This window comes from Oxyura jamaicensis, chromosome 8 (genome assembly GCF_011077185.1).
Source record: "Oxyura jamaicensis isolate SHBP4307 breed ruddy duck chromosome 8, BPBGC_Ojam_1.0, whole genome shotgun sequence".
Classification (NCBI taxonomy): domain Eukaryota; kingdom Metazoa; phylum Chordata; class Aves; order Anseriformes; family Anatidae; genus Oxyura; species Oxyura jamaicensis.
This window is the reverse complement of record NC_048900.1, coordinates 21,499,898-21,514,296: the sequence shown is the minus strand read 5'-3', so window position 1 is coordinate 21,514,296 and position 14,399 is coordinate 21,499,898. Positions and strand designations below refer to the sequence as shown.

Below are 14,399 nucleotides of genomic sequence, written 5' to 3'. Positions count from 1 at the left end.
TTTCTTTTTTTTTTTTTTTTTAATTTGGAAATCAAAAACCTATAGAAAGCAGCTTTCTTAGGATGCTGGTTGGGCTCGGAGGGGTCTGTTCGCTCTGGGATGTCATGGCTGTACGCGTCAAGGCTGTAAAACGCACGGACCGGGCTGCTTTTTATGTGACGGCTGTGCAATTGCGAGGAGTGACTCCAGGTGGTTTATTTCAGAGCGATGGTGCTAGCATCAGATGAGCCGTGCCCGGAGATGAGAGCGTGCTGTCAGGTCACATTGCTTACCCTGCAAATCGCCTCCGTCCTGCTGCTTGCAAGCTCATTCCTGTGACAGGCTTCCTGCTTTTGGAGAGAGTCCTCTGGACCTCCTTATTCAAATGTGCTTGTATGGCATAAATCACTGCTCCTAAATGATGCCGTGTGCATCTCTACAGGGCCAGGCATTTGGGCTGGGCACACAGAGGCCATTCCTTCTGTAGCTGAAGCAGGGCTCGCAAGGCCAGTGCGCTGCTGGAGCCCGGCGTGTGCTGGCTCCATCGGCCACGTATTCCTGGGAGGTTCCCCTGGGGATGTTTGCCAGCTTCCAGCCTTTTCTTCCCATCGAAACGGAGGCAGCGCAGACCAAACTGCTCCATCAGTACCGCTGACATCGTCCACAGGTGCAGTGTGTGCAGCCCTCCCTCCTCTCCTTACCAGTGCAATGCTCTGGGTCTGAAGAGGTGCTGCCCTGTCGGTCAGAGGGTTTGGGCCTGGGCTGAGCTCTCCGTGATTGTCTGGGGGTCTGGTGGTGTACCCCAGCTCAAAGTGCTGTGTAGCCAGCCTGTGCTTCCATCTGAGCAGAGCTCATTCCTGAATTTCAGCCTTGAAGCTGAAGCCTGGAGTATCCAGGCTTTGCCCTGTGCACAGAGAGAGGATTCTTTGCCCCAGACAAGGTCTGTGCTGGGATGTTCGAGCAGCTGATGCTGGCTCTTACAGCTCTTCCCTCCTTCCCTACGGCCTCCCCCTCCAGTCCCCACACGGCCAAGGAAGTTGTAAGACTTCCCCACCCCCTCTGTTTGCAAAAGCCGGTTTCTGGGGTTGTGGCTTTTAACATGCACAAACGGGTCTAATTTAGTCATTTATTTAGTTGACATATTTATTTGGGATGTTCCTTTGCTTCAGTTAAGGATCCTGTGACCGGTGCCCCAGGCATGCTCGGCGGTACGTGAATGAACAAGATCCATCAATTACTCCTGATCGGATCAAAGCGGCCGGGGAAGCCTCCCATAACTCATCTCCAGCACAGCCGCGGCTGAAGTCACGCGGCTTTGCGGCTCAGCCTTCCCCGGGCTCCTGTTGTCCCTTCGGGCAGTCCTGCTGCCTCCCCGGGGCAGGTTTTGGTGAGCCCTGCTCCGGCAGAGGTTCAGTGTGGGTGCTCCGAGCTCTGCCTGCTGGGCTCAAACCCGCAGTGAGAGACTGTGCAGCACTTTGCACCTTCAGGGCTGGGACTGCTCTCTGCTTCCAAGCACCTGCGTTGAAATAAGCCTCTGCTTTCTTAGCACGGGAAGGTTACAGCGTTACTACCCCAAAAACGACTGCTCGATGCCTCCTTCCCTCCCTGGCGTCTCACTCGGTGTTTTAACCATAAGGGCCGTGTAAAAGAGCACCAGGGCATGACAGGTGAATTTCCCCGTCATATTTTCTGTCATTTCTGCTGGCTGACCACAGTGGTTCTGCAGGGATTTGCGATGAGTCCACTTAGTTAAGGACAGCCCAGATGCTCCAGCTGTGTTTGTGTTTTAGCCGCTGCGAGGAGAGCCGCACGCAGCCCTTGTTCAAAATGCTCAGCCTGAAAGGTGTCGGCATGGACATGGCTGGATGTGCGTCAGGCTTCAGCCAAGTCGTGCTCTCATGAGATTTATTTTTTTTTTTGCCAAGAGCTACCGTCCTTCTGATGTGCAGCATGTTAGAGCAGACTTGAGGGGCTCTTCCATCTCGGAGCGAAATGCGCTTAATAAAACAGAGTTTGTGTTGTCAGGACAGTAATTGAATCAAACCTACTCTCTCTTCTCTCTTACAGGTTACCAGGACAATGCCAGTACTTAGGGCTGCCGGTTGCTGATTACTTCAAGCAGTGGATTAATCTGAAAAAGGTACTTTTGTGCGAGCTGCCATGGTCCCTTTCTCCCTCCCTTCGCCTTCCCTTTCTCCTTCTCCTTTCCTCTTTAAGGAGGTGTCTAATAACTACTGCTGTTTTGCATTGAAATGAGTTATTTTCTCGGAGGCTGGGCTGAGCGAGTCCTCTGGCTCCCATTGTATCTCCTCTAATAGAGTCTCACTGTACTTGATGGGATGTGCTCTGCAGCTGGGGAGAATCCCATTGTGGCAGGCACAGCGCGGTGTCTCCGTGTAATAGCGGCACGCCGCGAGGCGCCTCTTCAGCAGAGGTTTTGTCCCAGTGCTGCTCGCTCTGTTTTGGTTTGCTGCGTAAGGCGCCTTCAGATCAAACCCTGGCTGGTAAACGTGTAAATACTCCGGTACAAAAATCAGCATTTCCCTTTGTGCTGTGGGAACAGGGAGCTATCCCCGCACACGTCCGCCTGTGAGCACTTTGCAAAGCCAAATGCTGGGTACTTTGCCGGGTGCCATCTGCTGCTGCTCCACACCTTCTCTGCTGGCCAAGGAGCAGCCTGCCGTGCGTCCACGGGGTCTCCTGGCACAGCTGCTCCATCCGCATGGAAGGACACAGCCGTACCATAAGCGGCAAAGCGGAGTGGAAAGAAAATGCAACAGTGTGATACCGAGCGCTGGCAGGGCGAGGGGAGGCTGGGGTAGGTCTAGCACGAGTAACTGGGGTGGTCCTTCTGCTTAAACCTTGGAATGAGTAAGCTTCCCTTCCCCCATCCCATTTCGTGTTTTATTTGGGTTTCTGCGCCTTGTCCTGGTAATAAGGGGTCTGAGTAAGTGGAATTTGCTTGTAAACAGCTTGTTGTACTTAGGGGCTTTCCTTTCGTTCTTTTATTTATTTATTGTTTTAAATGGAAGCGTGAGTGGCAGGCCGAGCGGCCGCGGAAGGACAATTTGCATGATCTGTTCCGTCAAACAGGGTAGAACATGAACTTAACAAGGGATGCTGGCAGCACATTCCCAGCTGAACTTGTCAAGGGGTCTTGTATTTCCCTGCTGTCAGAGCAAATCTTTTGGCTGATTGCTGGCCCTTGGTAAATGAAATCTGAAAGCACGTTGGGGCATTCTGCAGTTCAGTGACCATTAATGATCGCCATTTGAAGTTCACTAAACTTGCGGTGCATGGATAGCGGCTCTGTAACCAGCAGGTTGATGGCTTCAGAATAATAATAATAAAAAATCCCCCTGTACCCTGATGTTTGCTCAGAAGTAGGTTGGTCCCGCTGTGCTCCTCCTCTGGGCCTCTGGACGAATGACTTACGGCTCTTGCCCGTCGCTCGAGGCTGTGTTATTCCAAGTGAGGCTGCCATCTCCTTCGGATCACCCAGGGAGGGGATGTGGGAGGTATGTTCATCTCTCTCCAACCCATCTAAGTCCTTAAAAACCTTCAGCTTTTCTGGCTCTTTCCTATCTGATGCCCTGTTGCACACAGGGTGGTTCTTGGGACTCTGAGCCCCTCTGGGAAGTGACCCAGCTGGAGCAGGAGAGCAGGGACCTCTCCTGTCCTGTGGCTGAGGGCTGCCTCCCCTGGCACTTGCTCTTAGCCTGGGGTGAGGATCTTCCTACGCCACCGCTGCCCTGCTGTATGGGGGGTGTGGGGGCAAACTGCCTGTGTGTTTTTGCAGGAGAGGATTTCCAGCCCAAATAAATAATTCTGTCCAAGCGTCAGGACCCGGTGGGGCCTCAGCTTCTTTTGACTGAGCTCCCAGTAGGAGACAAATAAGGACAGACGGGTGACTAGCCCCCCCGCTCTTCCCTTCCTAGCTCAGGCATCCCCTTTTCCCCTCCCTCTGGCAAGTTCCTGACTTAGAAACACCTCCTAGGTTGAGCCTGCCTCTGACCGGATCCATGACGTGAAGCTGCTGGGGGTGGCGCGAAACTGTGGATTTCTAGGTCATGGGTAATGCGGAGACGTGGGTCGGTCGGATGTCAAGAAAACAGTTCATTTGGGTGTAAATGGCGTGTGTGACTGAGAGCAGCTTCCTGCAGAACAGCCCCACCTGCATCCTGTTCTCTGTCCTGGGGCTCTCTGCTGGTGAGCAGTTGTCACTCCTGTGCTGCAGGAGCAGTTCTGGCAAGCACCCTGTGTCTTTGGTCCTCTCTCAGAGCTTCCAAGATTGGTCTCAAATAAATAATTCTGTGCGAGATGATAATTCTGGCAAGGTGAAGACAGGAACAGGGTCCTGCTGGCCACCACACTTGTGTTGCACCAAGTTTGGGTCGATCTGGCCACGCAGGTGATGGGGAGCACCACCCCTGAGGCACGTCCCAGGTGGCCACGGTGTCCTGGATCTGTGCAAAAACCTTCCGTGGAACACGGGAGAAGAGCTGCTCATGCACTTGACCGAGTTTGCTGAAGTTTTACCTTGCCCTGTGCCCCCCAGCCTGCTAGCACATCCCTTCCGTCAAGCCTGATCGGTGTTTGCTGACATTTGTAATGTCACTGAGCGATCGCCGATCTCTGGTGAGCTGTCAGGGCAGAGCTGACTCGGGGCAGAGTTGATCATGTCCTTCCCTTCCACTAGCCAAGCGCGGCGGGAGGGCTGCAGGAGGCACGGGAGGCTTCCTTTGAATACCACAACATTTCAGATAGCCCCCAAACCACCTCGGCGGAGTCACCACCCTGCTGGCCACGTTCCCTCGTGTCCCTGTCCCTCAGAGGCCCCGGGTTAGGGCTGTGGCGCAGGACCGAGCTGCACGGCCGGGTGCCTGGGGCTGAAATAGAGCAGGAGGCTGTGGGTCAGGATTTACCTGAAGAAGGTGACTGCCCCGTGAGTACCATCAGGTGGCATGGGTAAAATCATGAATGCTGACTCCTCCACAAGGATCAGCTCACGTTCACGCTGCCTTTGCTCTTTCAGGAGTGCAAGAAAAACATGGGGAGGAGGACGAAGGTGTCAGAACAGGCAGACCTGAGGTCTGTGCAGCCCAGCTCCTCTGCCAGAGGGCAGCAGCTGGTGCTGTCGGGGTGCACCAAGGAGAGCACGGCTCAGGTCAGCTTTCCCTCCTTCCCTGCAAACCCTCTCCAAGGGCTGGGAGCTGGCGGCTCTCCCCGGCCCGCTGTGCCCATCGCCCCCTGTGCTTACCGTGTCTGCCGACCGTACGTTTCTCTTCCTGAATCTGCTGACGCTTTCAGTTTCTCCAGCATCCTGCAGCAATGAGTTTTGCTGTTTAATTATGCATTAATTATACTGTTTATTCACACGTTGTGGGAAGATGCATGTCCTTTTGTTTCTTTTAAACCTCCAGCCTGATCTTTTTCTTGGGCCTCAGTCTTGCCTTCCGTGAAAGAGCAGATAAGTCGTGCCAGGTCTTCTCTCGTGTTCTTCCTGACTCGAGACCTCTGCCCTGTTCTCGCTTCGTAGTCTCTTTTCCAGCTCAGCGTAAGTTGTTGGAGAGCTGGCACGAAGCCACCTGCTGGTTCTGTGGCTCCAGAATTGGGTTGTGAAGCTATTTTTAACAGTGTTTGGTGTCCTGATCTGCGTCTCCTCCGGGCATTACTCAGTTACAGGGTAACGGAGGAGTTCTTTATGTAACCACTTGGGGTTTGTTTTATTTCTTGTTTCTCAGGTGATATTTATGTAAAAGAAAAAAGGCCATCTTCATACCATCACAGAGCTGCCCCTCTCTCAGGACAGCCGTCCTGGCTGTGTCTGACCATCTTTTATTTCTGTGCCCAGAGGGCAGCTCGTCTGTAGGTACACCGGTAGCGGTTGCTTTAGGAAGGACAGAAAACGGGTCCAAGTTTGACGTCCTCCTGACGCCCTGGAGACCTTCGCCTGCTTTCCCCTGGCAGTTTGAATGTTTTGCCCTTGGGTCAGTTCGGTGTGCTCTAAGGAGTGACGTGCCCCGTGTCCCCAGGGCCATTTGCAAGTGGCTCTGTTGCAGTACTGGGAACCGCTCCTCCTCTGGACACCACGAGGCAGAGCTGGCGGAGCCGTGGGGAGCACGGCGTGCCCGTGTGACGTGGCTGTGTGCGGAGCTGGCCTTTTCCAGGCCCAGCTTCTGTTGACCCGAAGGTGCTCGGAAGCCAACTGTTAATACACGCGCACAGATGTTTTAAGGTCACCTCCCCGCTTTGTGAAATCCAGCGGAGGAAGCGTGCAAGAGAATGTTTTTGTTAATATTTGGCAACTCGAAATAAACGCATCCTAAACAAACAAGGATTTGCTAACAGCTTTTTGTCTGTCCTCTGAATTAGCGATTCCTTGTGCCTTTGGGGTGGGAGGAGGACTTCTCAGGCACTTGGTGTTAAAAGTGTCTCGAGTGCTTTGCACAAAGAACATTGAAATGGATGCGATTGAGAAATGGTTTGGTTTTGGCCCATGTGCCTGAAAGTTGCTTTCATAAGTTTAACCTCTTGAGGACGTAGTGCGATGGCCATCAATTGCCTGTTTACTGAGCTACTGGCTGTAGGGAATGCAAAATGCCTACTGGGGTCAGAAATGACAGAGCAGGATTCCTTCATGGCTGAAGCATCGAGCACCTGGGTAGGTGTCACTCATCTACGAAGAGCTGCTTATGTCCTCGGTCGGATCGGGCACCTGGGACTCAGCACCGTGCTGGTTTGCTGCCTGGCCGAGCGCTCCAAGACCCTTCCTTCGCGGCAGCAGTGCTCTTTGGGCTCCTCATCCCTGGCGGTGGTAAGTCAGTCCCTCGGAAGGCAGGAGGGACAGAGGCTGGGCAAGGGGACAGAAGCAAAAACTCGAGCGTTAAAGGGAGTAAGGGTGTCTTCTCCACGGAAATCAGGAAGGTGTGCAGTGGCATTGGTTCTTAACTGGAAGGAAATGGAAGAACTGCTTGTAACAGCAAGATAACCACTTTTAATCGATATTTTGTGTTTACCGACAGGCAGAGGATGCCCTGTCGCTGAGCAGGGTGCTCTTACAGTGCGATTTTGTGATAAAAGAGAAGTGGTAGCGCGAGGCTGGCGTTGTGCATGGCTGGTTGAGAAGAGTTCAAAAAGCGCTGGCTGAGAAGCCGTTGGCTGCTCGTGTGGCTTTTAATAAGTCTTTGAACATGGGGGAAGTTCTAGAGGACTCGAAGAAAGCTAATGTTGTACCAGTAATTTCGAAGGGCAAATGGGATGACCGATGAAGTAATTATAGCCCTATCAGCTTGACATTAATTCTGGGCAAAGTAATGAAAAGCCAGATACCATAGTTGATTAATAAAGAATGAAAAGAGGGTAATATAATGCCAATCAATGTGGATTTATGGAAACTAGATCTTTTTCAAACTAACTTGATATTTTTTATGAGACTACATGTTTGGTTGATAAAGGTAACCATGTCAATGTAATATACTTCTGGAAGGCATTTGACTTGGTACCTTATGACATTTTGATTAAGAAAGAAGAGTGATACAAAATCAACATGGCACACATTACATTGATTAAGAACGAGCAAACTGACAGCTCCTAGCATTTAATTGTACATGGGTAATCATCATGGAGCGCATGTCTTCCTGGTGGGGTCCCACGGGGAGCTATTGCTCAGACCTCTTGGATTTAGCACTTTTATCAATGCCCTGAAAGAAAACATAACAATCATTTTTGATAAAGTGTGCGGATACTGCATCCAGGAGGCTGATGCTGTTGGATTTATGAACGGGGCGTGGTGAGGAGGAGCAGAGGGGCTGGATCACCGTGTTTGGGACCGCTCTGACCCAGCTGGAGCCCTGGGTCCCTCTCCGACATCTCTGCAGGGGTAAGGATCCTGGAAACTTGAAGGTTTGATGACAACTGCAAGACCCATGAGGACACTTGCCATGCTTTAAATACCCTGGGAGCTGTGTAGGGTACTGGACAGAAGGGTGACGTGGCTGTAGCTCTGGAGCATTAAACAGGGAGTCATAAGGTGCTGAGAGGCTCCTTTGGTCCAGCAGGGTAAAGCAGAAGCCGTTCCAGTGTCTGGAAGCCAAAGCTAGATAATTCAGGTGTAGATACTTTAAGGGAGGGTAATTAACCATTGGAACAACTCACCGAGGACTGTGGTGGGTTCCCAGGCTCGGGAGGGAAAGATTTCCCTAAAATCTCAGCTCTGCTTCAGCCAGAAATTAACGTGGGGCATCCTCAGTGCCCGAGCAGGTCAGACTGGGCGGTTTCTCCTCCGTGCTGAGCCTGGGCTGTGTCTGTCTCAGTGTAACTCTCCCTGTCTCCCTCCCGTGCACTGTGAGGGTGCCCTAAATGCCTTCGGGCTGCACAGGGGGCTCGGGGCGGAGGGGACGGGTCCCAGGAGGGCAGCGGGGGCACGGGGCGGGCAGGGAGCCTCCTGCTCCCGGGGCTGGTGCGTGGCCGCCGCGCACGGCTTCTCCTTTAAATCCGTCGTGCGGCTGTCTGAACTCTGAAATTTCTTTCACTCTCTCCCTCGCCTTGTTAACATGTGTTGCCTTTGGGGTAATCAGGGAAAAAATATTATGTCCTTTTACAATTACCGGGTTTTGGAATATTAAAATGTCTCTCTGCATCGGCAGTGTTATTTTGATTGGTATTCTAACCTTTGACTAGCCCATAAAGCGAGCCGCTCTTCAAGCCAATATTGCAGGACTGAAATTTAATTCCGAAATGATTCCAGATAATAGGGAGACAGATAATATATGCATGAAGGATATTATGTTTGGACTAAATGCAGCAGGGCCAGGGCTTGGGAGTTGAATAATAGCCCAGAGTGAGTTATAATCTGTGGGACAGAAATACCTTACTGTCAGGGCCAGGAGAGGAACTCTTAAATCACAGGGAGGGAGCCGAGGAGGGAGCGAGGAGAGTCAGCTCAACGGGAAAGGGCACCCAGGAGAGGCCTGCGAGGAGCAGCCCTTTGTCCCGCTGCAGGACATCTCCTCCCTTTGTTGTGCAGCAAGGGGTGCGGAGTAAAAACCCTCTCCTAAGGAAACCGAAACGCAGGGGGCTGTGCTGGGAAGGGGGTGAGAGTCTCCTCCCCCAGGGAAGGAAACCTGGGGTTTTTGCTCCGTGCTCCCCTGCGAGTGATGCCTTGTGCTGGCAGCTCCGGGAGGAGGTGAGCAGGGTGCTGTGCAGCCCAGCCCTGTGCCTGTAACCTGCCGGCTCTTCAGGGCTTCGCGGAGCATCGCGGAGCACGGCGCAGGCAGCCGTCCTGGGAGGATGGAGCTGGGCGCGCGGAGATGGAGAATGATCCCTGCTGCTGGGGTGGCACGGACCCATGTCAGTATAACAGGCTTTGGCTCAGTGGCACGAGCTTATAGTCTCAAAGTAATGATCCCAGCCTCGCATTTCATTGCCTTTTCTTGCGGTCTCAGGAGCTGGGCTTGCTACGGCTGAGACAGGCTCTGGATGCAGCCTGGAGGCTTCGCTGGTTTTGGATGACTCGCACGGTAACGTGCATGCCCGTCCCAGGAGGGCAGGAAAGAGCAATGCTCAGCTTCGACTGCATCAGAATGGCTTTGTCTTTTCCTCCTTTTTTTCATTTTTATTTAGTTTTTTTTACCTATTGCATCCTAAAAGCACGGGAGCAATTTTTGGCGGAGCATGTGCCTGCATGAACTTTTCAGGGAGTGGACGGGAAAGCAGCGATCCCAGGAGGGTTAACGCCATTTCTTGGGCTTGGCTCCCCAGATAGGAGCTGTGTTTACTGGCTTACAAAATAGAGGATTAGTTTAATAATTCCTTTTGGCCAGAAAATCTGCAACTGTATGAAAGAGCACCCTTCTCGCTGCCAAACTCCAGCCTAGCAGAGGGCTGTGAGCTGGGCACATGCTGCATTTTAGACTTCCCTGGTGCATAAAGACAACCTGTGGCAAGGTCCTGTTGTGTGGAAGCAATTCAGAGCTACTCGAGTGCCAAGGGGACGTTTCAGCATTTCGGTCCTGTTAATGGGAAGCTCTTCCTGGAACGTCCTTCCTTCGATACCTATTCTGCATGTGGTGTAGCTTGTGTTCACCTCACAGCATCACACCATTACAGATTCTCCTATGATATTAAAACTCTCCCTCGGTATTAAAGCTATGATATAGCTCACTTTTTTTTCCAGGTAATTTCTTGGAGCCTAGTTCCAGCCTTCAGGCTGGGGGTGGGGATTTGTGCGGTGGGTCTCTTGCTGCAGTGCACGGTGGGCACAGCTCTTGGTCCTTGGAGAAGTTGTTGCTCTCCCGGCTTGGTTTGTCCTCTGCCTTCAAATCTATGTTAAAGATTTCCAGGGTTGCTTCTGGAGTGGAAAAATAGCCTTTCAAGTATCTGATGGGGCTGGTTTGGGTGGAGCTGGCCCTGCCCTGAGGCAGGCAGGCGGTGTGGGTGATGGCTTGGCCCTTCCTGCTCTCTGCCACTTGGGCACAGGCTGCGTGCTTGCCTTGGAACTGCCCTGCAAAACCAATTTGTTGGTTTTGTTTTGTTTTTTAAACGAGGACTAGAGCTTTACCTGCTAGGCAGGACTGTAAGCAGCGGTTTGCTGGGTGTGCAGCGCTGGCTGGTTCGCCCAAAGCATCCCCGTGCAGGCCGTTGGAGGCTCCGCACGCACGTCGCCGCAGCCTGCGGGCGAAAGGCGGAGAGGCAGCTGCCGAGCCCCGGCGTGCTGCTCGTCCTGCTGCGTGCCACTCTGCCGGGCTGGGGATGTGAACATCTGGCTGCGGCACCCAGGAGCCTCCTGGTTCCCATCTGGCTCCGTGTGCGCTGCTGTGGAGGTTAAACCTTCGGGTGTGCGGGAGTTCTGGGGGCCGCCGGAGACACCGGAGCCTTCTGCGTGCCCTGGCATTGCAGGAGGCAGCCCGAGCCCCGGCCTGGCACAGCCTCCCTACAGTCAGTGCCGGAGCAAGGCAGGAGGAGAAGGGGCTACAGGCAGGGCATGTTTCACAATAATCCTCCAACGTGCGCTGCATTCCTGGCCGGGAGAAGCTGGGGGGCGAAGGCACAGCGTGTGAAGGATGGCCTTCCCCACAGTCCCAGGGGTCAGGCAGGCGCAGAGCATCCCTGCATCCCAGCCCCGTGGGAGCACCAGCACGGCTGCCTGCTGCCCGGGCAAGGAGCTGTGCCCTCGTTCTTTGCATTTAAAGGACAGGAGCTCCATGGAGGAGCGTGGCGATGGCCCTGCGTAGTTCTCCAGAGGAGGGATGAGAGGTTAATCAGATTTGCTAGCCCTGGGGATTAGGACATGAAGTGGTGTGGTCCTCGTTGTTCTACAGAGCCAGCGTGGCTACAGGAGGGACAGTGGCTGCTGCCTCCATCATCAGCATCAGGCACTGGCTTTGCAGTAGAGCCCGGGAGTTGCGGGTGCTCTCTGCTGCATGGGATGCTTCTCCCTTGGGCTGGCATGCCTTTGGTAGCTCCTGGCACGTGTTGGTCTTCCAGGAAGGCCTGTTCCTCCTCCTCCTCGCTGGCCAGAGCCCAGTGGAGCCTGCCTTGCCTCATCCCATCCAGTTCTTCTTGTTTGATCCAAACGATTCCAAAACATGGGAGCAGGGAGGGGCAGCACCCACCTGCTCCTGCGCCCTCCTCCCTCTGCTGCTTGGCATGGAGGTGCTGGCCACCGCCAAGGGCTTGCCAGCAAGTAGAAATAGCTTTTCTTGTAGTATTTATCTCGTATATACGAGGTATTCTGGTGCCCTGCGCTGAGTGTGGTGCTCTGTTCTGCTGAAAGGGACAGCGCTTTGCTGCTGCTGTCACAGCTAGAGACGTGTGGGTACGCAGCCTGGGCCCCATCTGCACGGAGCCATGCCCCGCCTTGGGTCTGCATCCCGTGGGCTTGATGCGAAGCAGCAAGAGATGCTGAACTGGGAGATACTGTAGTGGAATTCGTATATTAATAACCGGCAGTGCTTCACACTCATTAAATTAATTAATTAAATCTCTCGGAGTCCCAAGGCTACTAAGCAAGTTGCTTTCATAGTTGGGATTAAGAGTCTCCTGCCTCCCTTCCCCCATGCTGGCACAGCCCTTCTGGCTCCATCGTGGCTTTCACCCTCCCGCTTGCAGGTTTCCTTGCTCGAGCTCTTTGACCTGTCGCGGGGGCTTGATGAGGAAGGCTGTAGGCATGACCTGCTTTTGGTCAGCAGACAGCCTCATCTGTTGCCCCCAGGTAGGTGTAAACTCCTGCTCCTATTTTGCGGCCTGCTGGGGAGGGAAGCTCCAATCACCCCAAAGCACGAGCCTCGCCAGGAGTCATCCCACAGCATCCCCGGTGGGATCTAATGGTGCAGAGATGAAATACCAGTGCTTTCTTTGGCCAGGACTGACTTGGTCCAGGACTCAGTACAGCTCGGGGCACACCACATCCCGTGTCCGGGCAGCAGGCGCCTTTCTGAAGATGTTTTCACGTGGGCTCTGCCTGCTGCAACCTTCTGCTTTTTCTTCCTGCCCCTGCTCTTCCCCCATTCGTCCCACCCCATACCGGGTGCTTGGGGCTGCTCGCTGCAGGGGTCTCTCTCTGCTTGGGACGAGCATCAACCTCCCGCAGTGCCGTGGGACCTGCCGGCAGGCTGCAGCGCGTCCTGCACCCCCTGGAAGCCAGCAGGACGGCAACACACGCCGCAGAACGGGAGGTCTGTGTTTCCACGCCACGTCTTCAGTGCTGTGAAGGAAGCTACGATGTCCTGAAGGAGCGTCACGGCAAGAATTTTTCTCCTTCATACTGAGAGGTGGGAGAATGAAGCCCCTTTTTCCCCAGAGGAGGAGGTGGGACGCCTTCAGGAGGAGCTGGAGGTAGTGGTGTCATCTGGTGACGTGCAGAGGACCTGCGGCCAGGCTGAGGCTCCCTCCGGGCCGTTGGAAGACTTCACGTGACGTTGGAAGGAACAGGCATGGGACATCCATTTTATTTTTTTAAAAACAAACTCTGGATGTTTAGCGTGTGGATTTGTGCCAACTTCAGGAAAGCCTGCTCCCTCTGCTTTCCCGGCATTGTAACCTCTGTCAGCCTGGCTCTGATGGATGCTATTAATATTTTAGAGATCATTTAGGATCTCCGCCTTGGCTGGGCTCCTCGCTCAGGGAGGAGCTGTCCCACGTGGATGCCTGCAGCTGCCGGAGGAGCGCTCTTGCTGCCTGCTGCTGTGGTTTGTAGGAGGCTGGCCTGCAGGTGAGCAGGGCTGCCGGCACCCATGGGAGCACAAAGCCTTCAGACAGCAACTCACCAGCCCCCAGCAGGTCCAGCCTGGTCCCTTCTGCCACTGAGGGTCTTTGAGCCACCCTGGGACGTTCCCTTCTGCCCTGGTCTTGTGACAAAGGGAACGGCTCCCCTCTGGACTCGTCCCTGCTGGCTGCATTTGGCCAAGGTCTGTGCTGCGGATGGCCATCCCCATGCCTCTGCTCCCCCCTTCCAGCTCCTGGAGCCTGCCCCAGCGGAGCTGCCCAGCCCAAAGGAGCTCTGTGCCTCTCCATGTTCTGGTCTCCCTCTGCCACCACACCCGGTATGATTCTGGAAGAGAATCTGCTGCAGCCCTGCTGGTGGGGTCACTCTCTAAGCTCAAGCCGTAGATCCTGCACTTGGCCTCATGGTCCCTGGATCCATGCCCAGTGCCAGCCAGGAAGGTTCATGGTGTCCTGCTGCAGGGCTCTGCCCCACACCATCTCCAGCTGCCTCCCGGGAGCTGCATGCACCCATCCTGCACCTCTGCTGTACGCAGCGGAGCTCCGTGTCCATCACTGCCATGCAGGGGAGCTCTCGGGTAATGCTCTGCTTGCTCAGCGCTCCCCATGGGGCCCCCCGAAATCCAGCACGGGGCCACCACGCCAAGGGCATGGGGGCTCCGACAGATCCAGGAGACGGTGAAGCCGTTTGATTGAATCCCAGACTGTGTTTGCTCTGCCTAATTATCAAAAGTATGAGTTTGTTCTGCTAGGTGCACATTATGCCTTTATTGTGGTGTAATTATGCCAGCTGCCTATGTTTAGTGTCATAAAAAGGAATAAAATGCCCATTACCCGCCTAAAGAATTCTTCTTGTGTTTTTTTTTTTTATTATTATTATTTTATTTTTATTGCTCTGGAGTACACAGTGGGGATAGCTTTGATCGGCAATTCTCCATGCAAAATAGCCGGTGAAATACCGTGCCTTTCGGAGAGCTCCTCCAGCCAGCAGCCTGCGGAGGCAGCTGGCCCGCCAGCCTCACCTGGCGCTGCCCCTGCTGCTCGCTGCCAGCCCGAGCTGCTGCTCAGGATGCTGAAACCACCCCGCTACCACCCCCCTGCCTTCCCCTGCGGGGGCTCAGCTGCTCTCCCGCGGGGGTTTGGCTGTCCCGAAGCTCCCTGCTGCTGGCGCGGAGGTGCCGAGCCTGGGCGCAGCC

General features: G+C 54.2%; 1 protein-coding gene and 1 long non-coding RNA gene across 4 annotated transcripts in view; both read left to right on the top strand.

The window, feature by feature from the left end:
- Positions 1-14,399, top strand: part of ERI3 (ERI1 exoribonuclease family member 3) — a 115,694-nt gene that overhangs the window by 46,488 nt on the left and 54,807 nt on the right. For all 3 annotated transcript variants that reach the window (XM_035333262.1, XM_035333260.1, XM_035333261.1), the window contains exon 6: positions 2,047-2,119. In XM_035333262.1, coding sequence (XP_035189153.1) covers positions 2,047-2,119 — 73 coding nt within the window. The remainder of the gene's footprint in view (positions 1-2,046; positions 2,120-14,399) is intronic.
- Positions 12,583-14,046, top strand: LOC118170748. Its single transcript, XR_004752861.1, has 2 exons — positions 12,583-13,192; positions 13,476-14,046. It is a non-coding gene; the product is annotated as an uncharacterized LOC118170748 (long non-coding RNA).